Source organism: Diabrotica virgifera, chromosome 5 (genome assembly GCF_917563875.1).
Source record: "Diabrotica virgifera virgifera chromosome 5, PGI_DIABVI_V3a".
NCBI lineage: Eukaryota > Metazoa > Arthropoda > Insecta > Coleoptera > Chrysomelidae > Diabrotica > Diabrotica virgifera.
The window spans coordinates 45,790,749-45,812,648 of NC_065447.1; the positions used below are offsets into that span (position 1 = coordinate 45,790,749).

The window sequence follows — 21,900 nt, forward strand, 5'->3', positions numbered from 1 at the left end:
TCTTGATCATTGTCAAACATCCTTTTACTTCCTTTTCATACTTTCCTATGCGTTCCTCCATTTTCTTGTTGTTCTCTTCTATTGCTTGTTTCATTTTTTGTTGTGTTTCATCCATTTTTTTATCCAATTTTTGTTGTGTTTCATCCATTTTTTGATCCACTTTATCCATTTTCTTTGATGTTTCTTCCATGGCTTGTTTCGTTTCACGTTGATTTTCATCCAGTTTTTGTTCCATTCTTTGTGACTGGAGTTGCATCATTTGTAATATTTTATCTATTCCTGATAATTCTTGCTGTTCTGATGCCATGATTGTCGTGTCTAAAATGTCTTCTTGGTCTGAATTATTCTCTTGATTTGAATGTTCTTTTTGTTTTTTGTTGTCTTTGCTTTGGCTTCTTGTCACAGACATTTGTTTTCAAGAAGTACTGTCCCCGCCAAATATGAAATTTTACTAGTATGTTACCAAGACGACTTTTTCTCACCCAAATATTATAAATTGTCAATAAATATGTCAAATGCAAATATCGTAAAAATAAAATATTAAATCAGTTATGTAAAATTTGTACCTAAAGAGATCTAAAATTTTATGTTATCAAATGTAAGTATCTCACTTTTTACCACAGGCATATAAATTCTCAAATACCGGCTTTACTCTTTCTATCCTTCAAATTTGCCACTAGAAATACTTTACAATGCTTTCCACGTTGGACGACAGTTGTTGTGATCTTGATTATTGATATGAGATAATATTCTTATATGTCACTTAATTTAATCAATGTATTAATACTAATCCAATTAATTAACCAGATCACATATCAATATGTTTTCAATCTCAGGGCGAATTATAAATTAATTACTTACTTTCGTGGATTCTAAATATTTCTTAATGGTTCCTAATCGGGATAAAAAAGAAAAGAGTAAAAAAAAATACACATATGGGTTACAATTATAATCAAAATATTTTTTATTTTATTTAAAAAGCAATCACTGCTTAATATTTGCTATTTCTTATTATTCTTAAACATAACATTTACACATGGGAATCTTATTTCCTTTTGGTTTTCAATTGAAAGTTTTTATTAACATTTAACTATTAGGAGTTATTAGCAACAACTCTATTTAAGTTTGATGAAGCTTTTCTGATATTATTGATTATGTTATTCAATTTTTATGTGGAATTTAATACGAAAAAACCCATACATTCATGTCCAAACAAATGAGACTGACCTTTTCCTGGTGAACTGAAAATGTCCTTACACAAAACCCGTTCCTGCTATCCTTGGCTGCGATCAAGCCTCGTCCTGGCTTCCAGTAATGTACTCCTTTGAAAAACTAGCTCGAATAGCTCTCGTTCCTGCTTCGGTCGTGATGCTGTGTTCTACCTTTTTCGAAACTGCTATCAGCTACCGGGACACTCTTGGCTCAAGGAGGTTCTTTTACTCTCAACCTGGCCTACTTCTCGTTCCACGATAGATACTCCACACTCACGGAACTACCGGCTTTCTCACTCTCCGTACACTACCGTCTACTACTCGACTTCACTTCTCGACAGCTCAAAACATTCTGCTCTCTATTTGTCATTCATTCCCCTACTTTCTAAATATCCCTTCCAGATTCACAAATCAATCTTCCACCACCAACTCTCATTCGCAGTATTCCCCAAAACCAATTTTTAATCTTTCTAAATATGCTTAATGGATTTCAAAAGAAAATATTTAATTCCCATTCTAACTTACTTTCTATTATTTACAAATTTTAATGACCTATTCTCTCTTTCAAATGAGTCTTATTCAGCATAGGCTAATGATCGAAACCTTCCGCGAAAAACGATAATGAACTATCATCTATTTCACTGAGTTTTATTTAGCATAGGCTAATGATCGACCTTCCGCGAAGAAACGATAATGGTATGCGTCATTCACTTTGTTTATTCTAAGCACATTGTTCCGAGTTTCGTACGCTTATTCTAATCACTTCTTAAAATTACATATAACAATTTGTTGTATACAGGTTGTTTTAAATTTATATGCCCGTGGTTGAGAAAATTGAAAATATTTTATATTAAATTGAATTTTGTTTATAATTATCAAAATTTAATTTTCATATCAAATAGAAATATAACAATATATACCGATGCATCAAAACAAAATGACGGTACGGGGTGTGCATACCATCAACAAACGTTCAAGAAAAATTCAAACTAAATAACAGTACTTCCATTTTTTCTGCAGAAGCGATTGGTATTATTAAAGCCTGCGAGTATATCGAAAAAAACAAGTTAAAAATACATCTTTTGAGTGACTCCTTATCGGTTCTTAAATACATCGCTAACCCAATTAATGTGGTGGATACTGATATAAATCCTTTTATTAGAGAATTAAAATTAAGAATTCATAAATTAAGAAAAAGTTAATACGAATTAAAATTTACTTAGGTAAAAGCTCATATTTATAGGACTTCGTGGAAATGAAGTTGTAGATTCCTTAGCCAAAGAAAGCGTCACAACTGGACAGTATATGAAGAACACTTTAGGAGCTCAAGAATTTTAAAGGGTCGTTTAAACACAGCGATAAATCAAACAACTTATCAAGGTGAATCGAGTTGTTGCAACTTATCATTGTGTGTAAACGGTGCATCGCACAACTTATCAAAGTTGGAGTTGGGTTGAAGGTGGTATCGCATTGAATCGCAGCGTCTAAACAGCGTTTCAACTTGTCATCACAACTAGTTGCTGTGACTTATCGTTGTGTTTAAACGACGCTTAAGGCAAAAAGGGAATGTCATTGGCAGAAATATTGCTGTAATTTCCCCACACGATACACTCTGTTACATTCAAGTATTCCGACCGTGTTGTGGCACCAAGAGTATGATTTTACAAGGAATGATATTGTGACCATTTGCAGGCTTAAATTCGGACATGCAAGCTTTCCTCAACATTTATATAGAATCGGTGTAGTCAATACCGAACTTTGTGAAACCTGCAATGTGGTGAGCGACTTAGATCACATTTTTTATGCTTGCAGTAAATTTGAAATACAAATACAGGAATGTATTAATAGTTTATTATTGCGAAACTTATACCCCCCTTTCAATCTACTCCATTTACTATCAATCATTAAATATGTATCAGGTATACACAATTATTCTTAAGTTTATTAAAATGTGTAACTTAAAACTTTAGTGTAGGTGTTAAGCTTGTTACCTCTGTTATATCGCCAAATATTTTACCTAATTACCTATACTTTCCGTGGTCTACCCTTTCTGTTTGTGAGTCACCTTGAATGACCCCTAGGTGCGAAAAGTAATCCTAGTTCCTCTCCCCATCGTAGTTGTTCTTTTAATTTCCAGAATAATAATGTAGTTAGAATAGGTTACACATTTGCTACTGGCTGAATGGGCAAACGAGCCCGAAGGCCCAAATGAATAGAGCAAACAGAGTGGCAGGTTGGCTGAATGACACAATATGGAAAAATAAAAGTATCGGAAAAGAAATGAAAGGCAGAATTTACAAACGAGTCATCAGACGAATAACCTGACACAGAGAGGACAAAAAGATTGCTCGAAACAGCGGAGATGAAAACCCTTCGTAAAATCGGTGGTAAGACAACCCGTGTTGAGCTGGCCCCCCCCACTTGCAAAAATTAAAAAACAAATAGCCCTGATTTATGAGCTATATATGAGCTCTCATATTCCGCAAACTAAAAATTTTGAGCTCGTTACACTGAGCAGGAATTTAATACCCTAGTGGGGGGGGCTGAGTCAGCCCCCCCACTACTTAAAAATAGGAATATTGAATCGGTTTTTGCGGCAGAATTACGAGCTATTTATGAGCTCTTGAAATTATATAGTTTCGATTTTTGAGCTCATCCCCTTCACCCCCAAACAACCCTTGAATTGATTTAACTTAAGAGAAAGATGCTGAGAAAACTTAAAATATATCGTATTGCGGATATAATTCCTATAGCTTATATACTCTAAGAATAAACTATTAAATCAAGGGCATTTCGATTATTGAGCTACAACCCCTTCGCAAGAAAACCACCCTATCTTCCCGGCTTAAGAGAAAGTTGTACTTAAAATGCGTTAAACTAATTATTTGGCGACTACATATCATTTAATAATTTATAAGCTTCCAAATTACGCGCATTTAGATCAGTAAATTGCAATTTATTTTGTATAGTGCAGTCACTGAAGGTAAAAATCAACGATTACCTTCAATTTCGGTGAACCTTCATCGATTTTCACGAAAATTGGTCAGTGGTTAGAAGATACGTCAAGAAACAAAGGTGACATGGTACCACCTTGCGCCTTTACCCTGAGGGTGGATACCGCCCCTTCTCGGGGGTGAAAATTATTTTATAAAAAATAACTGCACAAATCAATAAAAGAACAAATTAAAAGCAAAATTTATTATATAAAGTTAATAAAATAAGTCAATACTTTTTAAGTTATTAAAGATCAAAGATTTTAATTATTTGTGAAAAAAATGCATGTTTTGAAGAGGTTTTTTGTAAATCACTGAAAATTTCGATTTCGATTATTGAACTACAACCCCTTCGCAAGAAAACCATCCCATATTCCCGGCTTAAGAGAGGGTTGTACTTAAAATAATTTAAATTAATTATTTGTCGACTATATATTGTTTAATAATTTATGAGCTCGCAAAATATACGCATCTCAATTATTGAATTGCCATTTTCTTTCTATAGTGCAGTCACTGAAGGTAAAAATCAACTATGACCTTCGATTTCGGTAAATTTCCATTCATTTTCACGAAAATTGGTGAGCGGATTTTGATACTATCAACTTTTTCTGGATCTTATTTTTGATGGGTATTTCTAAGTACTTTGACAAGTATTTAGTACCTAAGTGTTATAAAATGCATCTTTTTCCCGTTATTTAAGCTTGAACCCTTAGATTTGAACAGTCGCGGAAAAAAATATACATTTAATTACCAATAACTTACTTTAAATTAACATTAAAGGTTTTTCAAGTAAGCAATTTATTATATTTTTTATTAGCTTCAATTTTAGTGATGAAAACGTTTTTGTAAAAACTTACAGTTTTTGAGTCATTTATGACAAATCGCTCTAAAGCTCTAAATTTTCTTTCCAAAAATTAAAATATTTGATCTTTAATAACTCAAAAAGTATTGATTTATTTTAATCACATTATATAACAAATTTTGCTTACAATTTGTCCCTCTCTCGATTTGTGGGGTTATTTTTAATAAAGTAATTTTCACTCCCGAGAAGGGGTGACATATACCCCATGCTAAAACCCCAAGTTGTTATTGTCAATTCGTGAAAATAAATGGAGATTTACCGAAATCGTAGGTAATAGTTGATTTTTACCTTCAGTGACTGCACTATAGAAAGAAAATGGAAATTCAATAATTGAGATGCGTATATTTTGCAAGCTAATAAATTATTAAACGATATGTAGTCGCCAAATAATCAATTTAAATTATTTTAAGAACAACTCTCTCTTAAGCCGGGAAAATGGGGTCGTTTTCTTGCGAAGGGGTTGTAGCTATATAATCGAAAGGTGCGTGATTTAAGAGTCTATTCTTAGAATATAAGCTATACGAATTAAACTACTATTAACTTTTTTGTAAAAACTTACAGTTTTTCAGTGATTTACAAAAAACCTCTTCAAAACATGCATTTTTTTCACAAATAATTAAAATCTTTGATCTTTAATAACTTAAAAAGTATTGACTTATTTTATTAACTTTATATAATAAATTTTGCTTTTAATTTGTTCTTTTATTGATTTGTGCAGTTATTTTTTATAAAATAATTTTCACCCCCGAGAAGGGGCGGTATCCACCCTCAGGGTAAAGGCGCAAGGTGGCACCATGTCACCTTTGTTTCTTGACGTATCCTCTAACCACTGACCAATTTTCGTGAAAATCGATGAAGGTTCACCGAACTTGAAGGTAATCGTTGATTTTTACCTTCAGTGACTGCACTATACAAAATAAATTGCAATTTACTGATCTAAATGCGCGTAATTTGGAAGCTTATAAATTATTAAATGATATGTAGTCGCCAAATAATTAGTTTAACGTATTTTAAGTACAACTTTCTCTTAAGCCGGGAAGATAGGGTGGATTTCTTGGGAAGGGGTTGTAGCTCAATAATCGAAATGCCCTTGATTTAATAGTTTATTCTTAGAGTATATAAGCTATAGGAATTATATCCGCAATACGATATATTTTAAGTTTTCTCAGCATCTTTCTCTTAAGTTAAATCAATTAAAGGGTTGTTTGGGGGTGAAGGGGATGAGCTCAAAAATCGAAACTATATAATTTCAAGAGCTCATAAATAGCTCGTAATTCTGCCGCAAAAACCGATTCAATATTCCTATTTTTAAGTAGTGGGGGGGGGGCTGACTCAGCCCCCCCCACTAGGGTATTAAATTCCTGCTCAGTGGAACGAGCTCAAAATTTTTAGTTTGCGGAATATGAGAGCTCATAAATCAGGGCTATTTGTTTTTTAATTTTTGCAAGTGGGGGGGGGGCCAGCTCAACACGGGTGGTAAGACATTATGGGACAGTGCTAAAAGTTCAGATATACGACGGAGATGCAAGGCGGATAACATTAATAACTGGGTAAGAAACAGAAGAATAGAATGGAATGACCACATAAGCCGAATGACAACAAATAGGGTAGTCAGGACAGCGAGAGACGGTTCCCCAATAGGAAGACGATCAGTGGCAAGACCACGAAAACGATGGAACGACAACTTACCGGAGGCACATTGAAAAACAGACAGAGTCATGTCTATACAAAAAGAAGACGAAGAAAAAGAAAATATAGAAATATCTATTCAAGGAAGGAGTAAATAAAATAATTGCTCAAAAATGTATTTAATTCCATTTAATAAGTTCGAGCAATCATCTCATGTTGCTGAAACGGTTGTCAAGAATTTCTGATACTTAGCGCAGTCCCCCTGTATTTACCTGTTGTGTAGATGGAAGAGGCCGGTGGATAAATAACATTCGTCGTTAACGGTACTCGAACAAGATGGTTCGTTTGTTACGGAAATGATGTTCTTGCGTTTCCGTTAATGATTTCACATTTTTAACTGCGGCTTTTATTGCTCCTCTCTCTCTCGAACTCGAAGTTGCAATGCCATGACCGCCATGACGATCCCATGCCTTTGAAAATACTTAATTGGAAAATGCATTACCTACCTTTTGTAAATTTACACCAGAGCGTGTTCTGTATGGATTAATTGAGAATTATTAAAAAACGCTTACGGAAACATTGATTGCTTGTTTGGTTCTTGCAAAAGTTATGCAAGAAAGCTCTTAGTGAGAGGTAACGAATATCCATTGATATACATTGCGTTCTTAGATTTTGGCTTGGGAATATGCCTTCCATAGCGTAAAAAACAACAAATGGGACGAAAACGAAGAACGTCCTAAAAAAGAGAGATATCTAAAACATAGGTTGCTGATTACAAAATGTGAGACTCCTTCCTGTAATATAGGAATATCGTTCGTTAACACTAGCAGCGGTTCAAAAAGCTGTCCAGAGTTACTAACAATTTATCGAAGAGACTAAATACAAATAGAGCAAAACAAACTAGATCATAAAGATAGAAACAACGTAAATGTAAACAAATAGATCCAACACTAGATCATAAAGAGAAACAATGTCTATGTGAACTATTGTCTATCAAAACTCACTGGCGCGTAGATCCTGGCTGTATAGATGTGAAGACGTGGCAACCTTGGGTCTAAAGCAGTGGTTCTCAATCTTTTTGAGTCATGTACCACAAAATACTTTTTATTATTTTTGGTACCACCTAACTGAAATACCTACCGATCTATGTAGATAGGTAATTAATCTAATTAACTGTAATAGTGGTGCTGATTTTGACTGTTTTTGCGTTTTGTGTACCATCGCAAATAATATGTACCACCAGTGGTACATGTACCACATATTGAGAACCGCTGGTCTAAAGGCTACCAAAAGCGATGTCAACTTCATTTATTTGCACAAAAGGCAGTATTAAACTTGTAATGGTTCCACGTCTTAATTTGCTCTTTTGTATTTAAAATATTGGCAGGGACAAGAAGATTCAAAAGCAGCAATGAAAATAATATTATAATGGAAGGGGAAAAACAGGAAGGTGCAGAACTAGATAGTTAGATGACGCGGAGGACGACCTGAAAACAATGAATATAAGATAATGGAGGAAAAGGGCACAAAAAGATCTGAATGGAAGGACATAAACAGACAGGCAAAGACCCATCCAGGGTTATTATGCCAAAAGAACAAGAAGCAATATTATAAAGAAGCTGAAAATATAATAGGCGAATATCAGTGCGGATTTAGACGAGGAAGAAGCACAACGGACCAAATATTCGTAATCAGAGAATTACAAGCAGAAAGCTATGAACACAACCTACCAACGATAGCACTATTCATCCATTTCAAGCAAGCATACGATAGAATAAAGAGGAAGAATTTAAAAGAGGCGCTTGAGAAATTGGGAGTTAGCAGAAAGTTACGCAACATGATACATCTTGCTTTAGAAAATACAGAAAATAGAGTTAAAATAAACAACCAATCATCAGACACATTTATAGTAAACGAAGGAGTAAGGCATCCTTTGTCACCATTCCTCTTTAACTTATGCCTAGAAAAAATAAGGCGAGAAGCAAAAATCAATAGAGAAGGACTCCTATATCAAAAAAGACACCAAGTTTTGGCATTTGCGGATGATGTGGTGTTGCTTGCAAGAGGGAGAAAAGAGCTACAGGAAATAGTACAGAGAATAGTAAAAGCAGCGAAGAAAATGGGACTCCACATAAATGAAACTAAAACAAAATGTATGGAATGGACAGATGGTCACTTCAGGAATGGACAAAAGCTTAAAGTAGAAGTAGAAGAAGGAACGTCATACGAATTCGAAATGGTAGAAAGATTTACATACCTAGGAGCAATAATATCACGTAAACCGAACATTAAAGAAGAAATACAAGCTCGAATAATGGCAGGCAACAGAAGTGTACATGCACTTAATGGAATGTTGAAAAGCAAGTTTTTATCACGAAAGGCAAAAATACAGTTATACAAAACAACTATACAACCAATAGTAACAAACTGCAGTGAGACATGGACAATGACAAAAAATGAACAAAGTTTACTGGAGATCTGGGAAAGGAAAATCCTGAGGAAGATATATGGAGGAGTAATAAGGGACGATTTATGGTTAAGAAGATGAAATGATGAGTTAAAGGAATTATACAATCAACCTAATATAATAGGAGTGATAACGGCACAGAGACTTAGATGGCGAGGTCACATAGAAAGGATGCCGAACGCGAGGACTCCAAAAAGGGTACTAAACTACACCATAGCCTCAAAAAAGAGAAAAGGAAGACCGAAAAATAGATGGAAGCAAGAGGTCGAAAAAGATATGGAAAAAATGGGGTTAGAAGACCAGAGAAGAAAAATTAATGACAGGAAGGAATGGAGAAAAATCACATACCAAGCCAGAGAAGATCTAGGTACATAAAGAAAAGTGAAAATGAAGAACGAACAAACTTTTCAAGCCATGGGCCTCTAAGGCCTTTAGTGCTATTATATATATATATATATATATATATATATATATATATATATATATATATATATATATATATATATATATATATATATATATATAGTGGTGCTGATTTTGGCTGTTTTTGCGTTTTGTGTACCATCGCAAATAATGATATGTACCAACCAATGGTACATGTACCACAGATTGAGAACCGCTGGTCTAAAGGCTACCAAAAGCGATGTCATCTTCATTTATTTGCACAAAACGCAGTATTAAACTTGTAATTGTTCCACGTCTTAATTTGTTTTTTCTATTTACAATATTGGCAGAGACAAGAAGATTCAAAAGCAGCAATGAAAAGAATGTTACAATGGAAGGCGAAAACCAGGAAGGTCCAGAACTAGATAGTTAGATGACGCGGTGGACGACCTGAAAACAATGAATATAAGATAATGGAGGAAAAGGGCACAAGAAAGATCTGAATGGAAGGACATAATTAGACAGGCAAAGACCCATCCAGGGTTATGATGCCAAAAGAACAAGAAGCAATATTAGAAGTACCGTTAAAATGTGATTTAAAAAAATATATTTAAATAAGTTTCTAACTGTATTCAATTAACAATAAAATTATACAACACAATTCTAATGGCTTGTACTTTAAATAATGGACCACCATTGTCACGAATATCTTAAAAATATTCAATTAAATTAGCTATTTATTGTTTCTGGCTTCCGCCCGGGAAACCGAAATGTCAAATAAAGAATTTATTTTATAGCTTTTATTAGATTTTATATTATATAGTTTATTTATTTATAATAAAATTATTAGATTTTATCGACATTTATTACAAACGAGTTATTGTGTAAAAACTGAGATTCAACAAGGAAAGTATTATGGAACAATAGTTACATAAATACATAGATCTGTCACAATTCAAAAGAATTATTTATTTTTTATTATAAAAATTCATACTAAAGTACAATAAGACATGCAGTGCATGTAAACAACGATTTTAGTTGTTAAAGGTCTTCAAAATTTATCTTCTATTTTTTCATAGTTCCATAGTAAAATATTATTAAAATCACTTTATAACTTTTTCTCTTTTCTCGATTATTAGTTTTTATTGTATAGTATATAAATTATTGTAATTACTGATTACAAAGGTAGTGAGACAATAATCCTATTAATTAAATTAATGAATAATTTACGCGATTACACAAGAAACTGTTATCCAAAAATATTAAAAACTGAACGGAATAGCATCCGGTATGTAGCTGATGACGACATCGTTGTCAAGTAATGTTTACGTCTAGTGCATAGCTTATGCGAATAAACTGCATATCTAATATATTATGTAACGAAAGAAAAGTTAATATTCATTTTTACAACTTCAGATTTGTAGAAATCGGAGTACCTACGATTGTTGCTTTTGCTGAAAGCTTATTATTATTGACATTCTATAAATTTCATATTAAGATCATACCAAGATATAATACCATATTCTGATTTTATCCAAGACCTTTCTAAATATGATTTCTGAGTATATGTTAAATAACGCTGGTGACAGTATGTATTCATGTCGATCTCCTTTTCCGACTGTGAAGATCTCGGACAGTTCATTTTAGAATCGTAATGTTTCTTTTTGTTGGAGGTATATTTGAGATTAGTCTTATAGCCTTACCAACGATTCCTGATGTTGTGCATTCTTTGTCAAATGTATTCTCTAAGTCAATGAAACATGCATACACATCGCAGTTGACATCCCCGGCTCTCTGCATTAGAACTGGCAAACTGAAAACTGCTTTCCTTGTTCCAAGTCCTGCTTGAATCCAAATTGAATCTCACCTAGGTGTTCTTCTAATTTTGTGTATATGCGCGAGTGAATGATAGTAAGGAATACTTTAAGTACAAACTAATTAACCTATGTTCTTCACATTTTCTAGCGTTGGATTCTTTAGAAAGTGGAATGAATATTGATAGTAATAGCACGTGGTAATAGCTTCTTTTGATAAGATACCAGTCTTATATATGTTGTTGAATAGCTTCCTAAGAGCTGTGCTTTGGTGTGCCTTTAATAGCTTTAAAATTTGACCGTGCATTTCATTAGGTCCTGGTGATTTCCCATCTTTTTCCCAAAGTTCGTAGATGATGTGAAGCAAAATGTTAAAAAGATCAGTGTTTAAGTTAGAGACCCAAACACAGAATTATAAATAGGAAACTTGAGCAGTTCGAGTATTTAAGGGCTGTAGCACTACTGATGATGACCTACAGTAGCGACGCGTGACTCTTTCTAAAGTGTTACCAAAACAAGATGCAAAAAATCTTATTTAAAAAAATGAAGATATGGCTAAATGTATGTATGGCTTTAATAATATCATTTTGTATGTCACTTGAAACTCTCGAAAAAACAGTTGATGTTTCTAGATGTTGGCAATCTTTTTTGGCAATTAATGTTACAGAGTCGTCGCCCTCAAAATGACCACGAAACGCTAATTCTTGTTTGGCCAAAAAACATACGGTATCTGTTATAAGTGTGCTAAGGATATACCTATCTATTTTTTTAACAAACTCATTATGTTTAGCAATATTTGCTTTAAAAGCTTGGTTAAGAGAACTTTCGATTCTTGTTTTGCCAAACTGAATCAAATTGGCTATACATCTTACATGTCGGTAACGGAGAAATTTCATGTCTCCTTTTTCAAACTCTAAAACTATTTAAATCGTGAACTCCGCCGCTGGTCCACCTATTTTTCCTGTAGAAACAAGAAGACATGGCAAACAATACAGTCTATTTTTCTTGCAACCACATAATCAAGGATTTTCACTGTACCAACTAAATTTAAAATATCTAACTATTTTTTTATTCCTTTTTTAAATTGTTTAAAATAGGTCTTCCATTTTCAATAATCTCATTTTTTTTCTTCAAAATTATACAAGGAGAATTACTTTTCAAGTAGTTGATGGATTACACAGCGACACTCATCCATGGTTAATTGCACGCACACTGTAATAGGTACTGTAACCAAATCAAAAACTGGTAACAGGCCTACTGATATACACAGCGCACCCACGCCGTCGCTCCTTCAAAATTTTCAGCCATTAGCCGGTCCCGACCGACAACGAGGATCACCACATGTAACCACAATCGAAAGTGGTAACAACGTATAATAAAGTGCAACTGAGTCACATAAACTCGTTAATATTTTCGTGTGTCTACGAGTAGTTGGCTATTTACTGAATTAGGTACTATTAACACATTATTTCTATTATATTTCTATTGGTAAAAATATAAATGGAATTATTTCACAGTAGTCATAAAATATTTATTTGCAAGATTTTTAACTGTTACCAATGGTAACAGTGGTTACATGGACGCTTTGCCAGTGATGACCTCTTAGCTTTGGTAGATTTTTTTCACATATTGGATATTAGTGCACCCTATGTAACGCACAGTTGAATCTTATGTTTGTGCGTCACAGTGTTGCCATGCCATTTCTTTCATAATTTCAATCAATGTTAAATGTACCTACAAGAATAATAGAATAAGAACGTTTACTTCTCCGTCATTATACTAGGTAGAATGACAAATTAGGTGTCAAATGAAAGCTTATAATCCAAGGATAGTACTAAAGGTGAGAAATTAGACCTAGATTGTCTAACCCTCAAAAAATAAGCGTTTTATTGGGGATTTCTAATGTCGACATTAAAAGTTGCACTATTTTTTTTCTATAAAACTTACCAGAAAACTTCTTTGTACTCTCTACTTTCAAATAAACGTGATTAAGAAGCTAAATTTTAAACTTCGTCACACAACTTTTGCGATTAAACTTTGCAATGCACAAATCCGCACCTTTTTCTTTAAAAAATTCATAACCTTTATCATGATAAGAATAAAATCTTCAAGCAGGTACCTTTGTCTTCAGAAATGTTAGAGCTATATACATACTGTAAAAATTTCAGAAAAAAAATATTAAAATGGAACAGAGTGGTAGCGAGGTAAACTCAAAAAACGTGATTTAATTTTTTTTTATTGCGATTTTGACAATGTTCCCCCACATAAAATGTAAAATAAACCTCATTTTCGTTTTCAGCACCCTCTAAAATATAAAGTATGAATAAAATTAGCCATTCACCCCTCCGTGGTCAGTATCTCGAAAACGAAGCGCTTTTTTGAGGGTGTCCCGCTCGTGTATAATATCACAAAAAATTGTAACGTGATAGTATGAAAAAATAGAGGATACGGCAACGGTGTTACAAGTGATGGTCGGATCCAATGCCAAAATCTACACAGACATATTAGGGTGCACTAATATCCAAGATGTCCGATTTTTTAAGGTATTCGAATTAAAAAACTCTGTTAAAGACCACACACATTATTATCAAAGAGCTCGACTGTTTATAAAAACTTAATCCTGCAATAATATGCTTGATATATTGTATTTATAATTTTTATAGTATTTTAATAAACATGTTTTACCTTTTCTTCCAGATCGTGCTCCGAGAGAAGCCCCTCTAGTTTGTCGAGATTCCTATCCTGGTTCGCTCACAACGAACGGAGGTATGTATAATGTATATATCTTTAATATTTACACTTTTTGCCTCTCGATACTTCACTCTAGAATTTTAACGAATCATTCCGTCATTCTCCAATCTTCTCTACCTGTGTATAAATTTAATAACATACGCTATGTGCGTTCCTGCTATCTTTAATATTGATGATTATATACGACGAACTACAAAATTAATGGCCACAACCGCTTCTACTTCAAGATGGACTTCTAGGGGAGAGCAGGTACGGTTGCACAATTTTTTAAAATTCTTTACAAAACGATCATTGTTTCGATAAGGAAGACAAATCTAAATAAAATCTAGGTATTATATGTTTCAATGCAGAACAATAGTAGATGCATGATGCATGAATGATAACTTAATACCCTACTATATTAACACCCTACTATTAACTACCTACACCAAGACAATTTACAAAGCCTAATAAATATGAAAAATAAAATAAATTAAATATAAATGAAACCAATTATCAAAAGTAAAGACCGGATTATAAGCATAAAGTAAGGTAAAAATAAGCACAAAAGCAAAATTTTTTTGAAATATGCAATTTCTTATAGGCTTGCATGAAATCGCGCAGGTGCCTTCAAAAATATTAAGTTTTCGCCTACTTTTATCAAATTACTAAAATACTTAAATTTCCTGTTATCCTCTTGCAACATGGTCGCTGTCGGTATTTTTCAATTGCAGGGAAGCGATCAAAAACGCTTTCAATAAACGAAATAACACCTGTAAGAAAAAGACGCAGAAGCCGACCGCGAATTAGGTGGTTAGATGAAGTTGAGACGGACTTAAAGATATTTACAATCAGAAGGTAGCAACAGGTCGCCAGAAACCAAACATAATGGCGAAGAATCTTGAAGCAAGAAAGTATCCATAAAGGATTGTCAAGCCAAAGATGATGATGAAGTGAGCTTTTTACTATAATTTACCACTCTATAATTTTCCGCAGAATAGTAGAGGGCCAGCAGATCGAAAAAGTAAAAAAGTACACTTACCTAGGAACACTTATAACAGAAAGTAATGACTACACTACAGAAATCAAAGTCAGAATCAAAAAAGCACGTTCTAATTTTATGAAAATGAAAAAGTCCTATGTAGCAAATATTTAACATTAGCTATTCTTCTTCTTATGGTGCCTATCCGTTACGGATGTTGGACACTAACATGGCTATTCTGACTTTGTTGACGATGGCCTGAAAAGTCCGGTAGTTGTTAAGTTAAACCATTTTCGCAGGTTATGCAGCCAGGATATTCTTCTTCGTCCTGGACCTCTTTTCCCATGCACTTTACCTTGAAGTATGGTCCGAAGTAGGTCATATCGTTGTTCATTGCGCATTATATGGCCCAGGTATTCCAGTTTGCGACGTTTTATGGTTACGACTAGTTCGCGCTCTTTACCCATTCTATGTAGAACTTTTTCGTTGGTAACTCTGTCTATCCAGGAAATCCTCAACATGCGTCTATAGCACCACATCTCAAATGCTTCGAGTCTCTTCAGTGATGCTTCAGTTAAGTTCCATGACTCCACGCCATATAAAAGAACGGAGAATACGTAGCATTTTAGTAAACGAACTTTTATTTCCAATTTTATATCGTGGCTGTTAAAGATTTTTTTCATTTTGACGAAAGCTGATCTTGCCTTCTCGATCCTTATCTTAATTTCCGTCGATTGGTCCCACTGTTCATTTAAGTTTGCACCCAAATAACAAAAGTTGGTGATTTGTGTTATAGGTTGTTGGTTAACTAGTAATTGACAAGGTGGTATCCTATTTTTGCTTATAACCATGTATTTGGTTTTTTTGATGTTAAAATCAAGCCCAAACCTGCTACTTACTTCTGCCACCCTGGAGACAAGTGTCTGCAGACCTTCAAGACTGTCTGCAAAAATGACAGTATCATCAGCGTATCTTATGTTGTTCAATCGTTCTCCGTTTATAAGTATTCCCTCGTCTATGTCCGTTAGCGCTAGGTTCATAATGTGCTCTGAATATGTATTGAACAATAATGGGGACAATATACATCCCTGTCGCACACCTCTTTTTATCTTTATGTCGTCTGTTAACTGATCCCCTACTTCTAGATTAGCTCTTAAAGTACGCCTAACAAAATGTTATGTATACAGTGTACTATACTATGGAGTGGAATCATGGACGTTAAATGTAGAGACAATGAGACGACTTAACGTCTTTGAAATGTGGACCTATAGAAGAATTATGAAGGTTTCCTGGGTAGATAGAGTTACGAACAACGAAGTACTGAGAAGAATAGGTAAAGAGAAGGAAGTTGAACTTATAATTAAAGAAAGAAAATAACAGTCTCTCGGACATGTGATGCGGGGCGAGAAGTATGGCATCCTGCGACTCATAATGCAAGGAAAGATAGATGGCAAAAGAAGTATGGGAGAAGACGAATTTCATGGCTGAAGAACCTGAGATAATGGTTTTAATGCAGCTCAAAACAACTATTTAGAGCTACTGCCTCAAAAATTAAAATAGCTATGATAATTGCCAACCTCCGTAGCGGAGATGGCACCTGAAAATAAGAATTTTCCGCAAAATATTAATAGTTTGTTGCAAAAAATTCCTAATAAATTCACAAAATCGTTGAAGATGAACTGATGGAACTGGTACAGGAAATGTGGTTCATTTGGGATCAAGACTAATGCTAATAATGTACTGTCATTTATATTTTACTTATCTCCATATTTTTATTGTAATGCAAAAAGTTTGGACAAAAATAAATTAAAAAGTACAAACAAGGAAATAATTGCATAAACACCAAATAAAAATTAAACTTCTTCGTCGCATTACCACCACTCCCTGAATAGCCGCAGGCCAGGAACGACAGTTAGAAGAAGGGGGCCACTTCGGGACTTCTTTTCTTGTGTGTTGGTCACCTTGAGTGGGACCTGTCGAGGCAGACACGACACTACATAAATAGAGAAGGAGAGAGAGCGGTGTCACAACTTCTGATGTCATGTTTACTTTACAAACTACCGACTATTACGAAATTTAAATAGTTGATTTTAATTGAAGATTAAAACATTTTCTTGCTTCTTTTGCATTGGAAATTGCACTATGAAAAACTGGGTAGTATATTATACAAACCATACATTATACAGGTTCATATGGTTATCATTAACTTTTAAATGCAATGTTATTGCGTTTTTACTCAATACTGTCATGTTCTGTGAACTTATCCATATACTTTAAACTTTATGCTAATATAGCAGTTCACTGTTCACTTTAAACTGTAAGAATTTGTTTGAGATATTTTGTTATACATATCTATAAATTGACTCTTTTGGATAATTTTGCAGAAATTTCGAACTAACCGAGAGAAAAAATATTTTTAATTTCAGAGGTAATGTGGCATAATTGCATAATGGTACATAAAGTGTAACGTGCGGACTCACAGTCCGCACATCCAGAAAAGGTCCAAAAAACAAATATTTTCGGAAAAACGGTGTGAGAACTTGTCAATTGTTTAAATGTAACTAAATAAAAAAAAAATGTTTGAGCTGCGCAAAGTAGATACATGAATGAACGGAAATAAGTCAATCTTCGCTGCTGTCTTCGGAGATTCTAAGATTCTCTCCTCAATGTCTTCTTCCATGTCGGTATCGTGGTCCTGTACTTCTTCATAATCTCCTTCCAAACTAGCATCGTCATCGTCAGGTTCAGTTTCTGGCTCAGAATCAGAGAGAAATTCCGCATGCAGCTTTTCAAGATATGTTAGTTGCTTTTCGAAACTCATCTTAAAAAATCTGTAACAAAAATAAGTTTATATTAATCAAATATACAGAAAACGTAATCAGTAGATCGCTCCCAATTATAAATTACATAAATATTTTTATATTTACCCTAAAAACAAAATATTTTAAAATTGAATCTTACCTGAAGATTTGTGACAACTTGTATAACGTGCGGACTCACGTTCCGCAAGTAAATATAGCAACATAACTAAACGCACTACGACAATTCTCACAACAGTACTGAATCTGACTGAATAGAGTATCTCCTCACCCTCACTTGAAGCTAGCGAGCACGCCACGACCGAGATCGTAATTAATCGTCAGAAATCGACAAATATTTAGACAAGCGGAATCATAGTCCGCACGTTAACTCTGAAAGGTTAAGAAAGAATCTTAAGGAATCAGTAATCAAATAGACTTCGTTGAAAATAGAGAAGGGAAGCATTATTTAATTTGAAAAGAAGAAAAGTGGGAGTTAGAGTGAACAGGAGAATAATTATTTAAGGACAACAGAAATAACAGCACAAGACTTACAACAAGTATTATATTTAGTGATTTTACTCGTCGATATGCGACGGGGGATCCAATCAATTACAAACTTTCAAAAGAATTAAAAATTAAATTTTTAAAATAATAAATGTCTAAAGCCAGCCACTCACTATACTGTGGCGTCGTTCAATTTCGTCGAATTCGACTAATTGACAAAAATGTTGATCATGTGTGACCGTGCATCCAACGATATCGTACAATTTGACCGCAGAGAGACTGGTTTCTAAGCTGCAGTACTGCAGAATTATTAATATCATCATAGGCGTAACCAGGGGGCGGTTTTGGGGGTCATAACCCCCCCTTTTGGATATACTTTGAGCTCTATACGCTTAACACCATTATTATTCCATACCCCCAAGAGACCTTCAAGTAGAAGTAGATGTAAACCCCCCACCCCTTAGGATCATCCTGGTTACACCTCTGGATATCATCGACGATTTTGTCGAACGACACCGCAGTATCGTGAGTTACCGGTTTTATATGTAAACCAGGTAAATATACATTTACACAAAGCTTTAAATTATTTGTCTTAATAAAATAACCAATATTTTTTTCAATTTTACGAAAAATTTAATTACTGATGAAGTATAGTCAATATTTCGAGTAAGGATGTTTGAATCGTCAACGTAAAACAGCTTTGTATACCTATGAAAACTGAAAACAACACGTAAAATAGATAGAAGAGTATGTTTACTATTTACTCCCTTTAAAGGGGAGGCCGTTATACAAATGTTAACATAACCTTTTTAACGTTAGTTGTTAATAAATTCCTTTTAAACTTCATCAAAAAGAAATGTGTCTTAAATTAATACCTTCTTCTTTTTGTATAGACATGGCTGTCTGTTTTTTCAATGTGCCTCCAGTAGGTTGTCGTCTTCCTATTGGGGAACCGTCTCTCGCCGTCCTTACTACTCTATTTGTTGTCATTCGGCTTATGCAGTCATTCAAAATTCTACTCCACATTAACACCTCATGACGAAATTTACGAACAACCTTGTAGTCAGTGATAAAATTCAAATAATTGAAAGCAATAGCATCGACCAAGTAATAGCTTACAAATATCTAGGATCTAGGGTAGGAGATTCGCTTGGGCCGGGATAATCAGACAACTGAAATACAAATAAGGATAGGTCTCACTTAGGCTGTCTTTGGTTGATTGAACAACATTTTCAAGTCTAGTATTCCAAAAAGATAAAGGCAGTTTTTGTTTCTACTTGATTCAGAGTTGGACCACCATCTCCATATAGCTATTTCAGCATCTATGCATCCTCGGTGAAGCTATGCAGTCACAACTCTGAAACAAATATCAACAATCCTGCTATTTAAGGGAAAACATCGCGATGTAATGTTTCCACCTTTTGAGACGCAAAACAGCGACATCTCTCGTAATACGAGGAATACGAAAAGCCCTAGATACAAAGTTTGCTACTTTTATACAATTAGAATAATTGAAGTAAAAATAATAAACAATATTTTAAATCCAAGACTTTTCGTTAAGAAACTGCTTTCTGGCTGCATCCTGTATCTCCGGCTTTTACAATATATAAGCACAAGAGACGACGAATATAGAAGAAAGCAAATAAAGGACACTTTGGCCACGTATTTACCTTCTTTTCGTCCAGGAAAAGGACCGAAAGACAGTTTCAGGTACTCAAATCTGAGTAAAGATGAAAAAGATAAGGCAGTTTTTATTTCTACTTGATTCAGAGTTGGACCACCATCTCCATATAGCTATTTCAGCATCTATGCGTCCTCAGTGAAGCTATATGCAGTCACAACTCTGAAACAAATATCAACAATCCTGCCTATTTAAGGGAAAACATCGCGATGCAATGTTTCCACCTTTTGAGACGCAAAACAGCGACATCTCTAGTATTCCAGTTTGTGAAAAAAATATCCAGGTTTTTAACCAATGTGTTTTACCCGTTCTTGCATATTATGGTGAAGAAACACTAACCCTGACAAAAGAAACAATAAATAAAATAAGAGTTACATAACACGATATGGAAAGATCAATGTTAGGTATTACCATCAGAGATAACGTACCAAACCTAGAAATAAGAAGAACATGAGTAACCTATCTAGTTGAAAGAATAGTCATGGCTAAATGAGCTTGGGTCGGACATGTTGCCACCTTGACGGATGATAGATGAAAGATTTTGGAATGGCTATTTAGCTCGGTTATGATTTCCGCAGTTCTCGTCCTGGTTCTTGTTATAATGTCCACGTCGTCGTCTGCATAATATGCTAGAGTTTGGAATGATCTATTAAATATTCTTCCCCTGCTATCTAAATTAGCGTCTCGTACGACTTTTTCTAAGACTACATTAATTAATTAAGCAGCATTTACTTTTGGCTACTCTTGTACTTAGTGGTAGAACGGCGCGCCGGCCGCCACGTATACCTCAAATATGTTAGTGACCTCCAGCTTTTAAAGTTAATTATGATTCCCGACATATAAATTAAAAAAAAAACAAAGCAAATATATTCGAGGCGTCTGATTTAGCGCCATGGGCGCCACACTTGTTTTCGTGCAAGACAATACGCACTGGAAAAGGTTTATTTTTAAACTCAAATATAGACCCGTCAGCGAATCATCCTGGCAGCCGACAAATATCGTCAGACTGTTTGTACTTTTTCAGAACGTTTTATATTACAAAAGCCTAACATAACAAAATTGTTCAACTCGTTCAACAACAATGAGTTTACTGGTCCTTTATTGGGACGATTATAAAGAGAGTTTTCATTGATTTATTGGAGTTTACGGCTCATCAAACCTCTTAATGTACTAGCTCTTTCACCTCTTCTTCATCACCATTGCGAACGTTTCTCTATCTTTACATGGAATAATTGTCCTGCATTTGATATCTGAGTCCATTCACGAATGTTTTTTAACCAAGAAACTTGTTTTCTTCGTACACCTCTACTGCCCTCTATGTTGCCTTTAAGGATCAGTTGTAGCATTGTATATTGATTTTCCCTCACTATATGTTCCAGATAAGACATTGTCCGGTGTTTAACAGTCCTTACCCGTTTTCTATCTTTGTTGACCCTCCTGAGAACGTCCTCATTAGTTTCTCTTGCTGTCTTTTTTATGTTTATTAGGCAATCTTTTACAACATATAACATTTCTATAGAGATAATATTAAATTATTACTGTATGTACACACATTGACTTAGCTACTGTAACAATATTAATGTCTGTGCGGTAAATCTAATGGTGTCTGTCTCTTTAACCGTTTTGTTTCCTGACTGTTGTCTAACAAATTAATTGCAAGCACATTCGCGTGGCTTTCAAGACGTACGATGTATTATGCACTTAACCACTATCACTGCACTGACGGTTTTCGTTTCCAGATCATTGTAAATATCCCTGTTAGTAACAAACCACGGATCATCGATGATTGAACGTAACACCTTGGACTGGAATCTCTCAATTATGGATACATTCGACTTGGAT

The 21,900-nt window shown here is 34.3% G+C and overlaps 1 protein-coding gene across 1 annotated transcript in view; it reads left to right on the top strand.

Moving 5' to 3' along the window:
* LOC114326142 (mothers against decapentaplegic homolog 6) overlaps window positions 1-21,900 on the top strand; it is a 245,817-nt gene that overhangs the window by 122,902 nt on the left and 101,015 nt on the right. Inside the window, exon 3 of the mRNA XM_028274389.2 lies at window positions 14,058-14,126. Within this exon, the coding sequence (XP_028130190.1) occupies window positions 14,058-14,126 (69 nt within the window). The remainder of the gene's footprint in view (window positions 1-14,057; window positions 14,127-21,900) is intronic.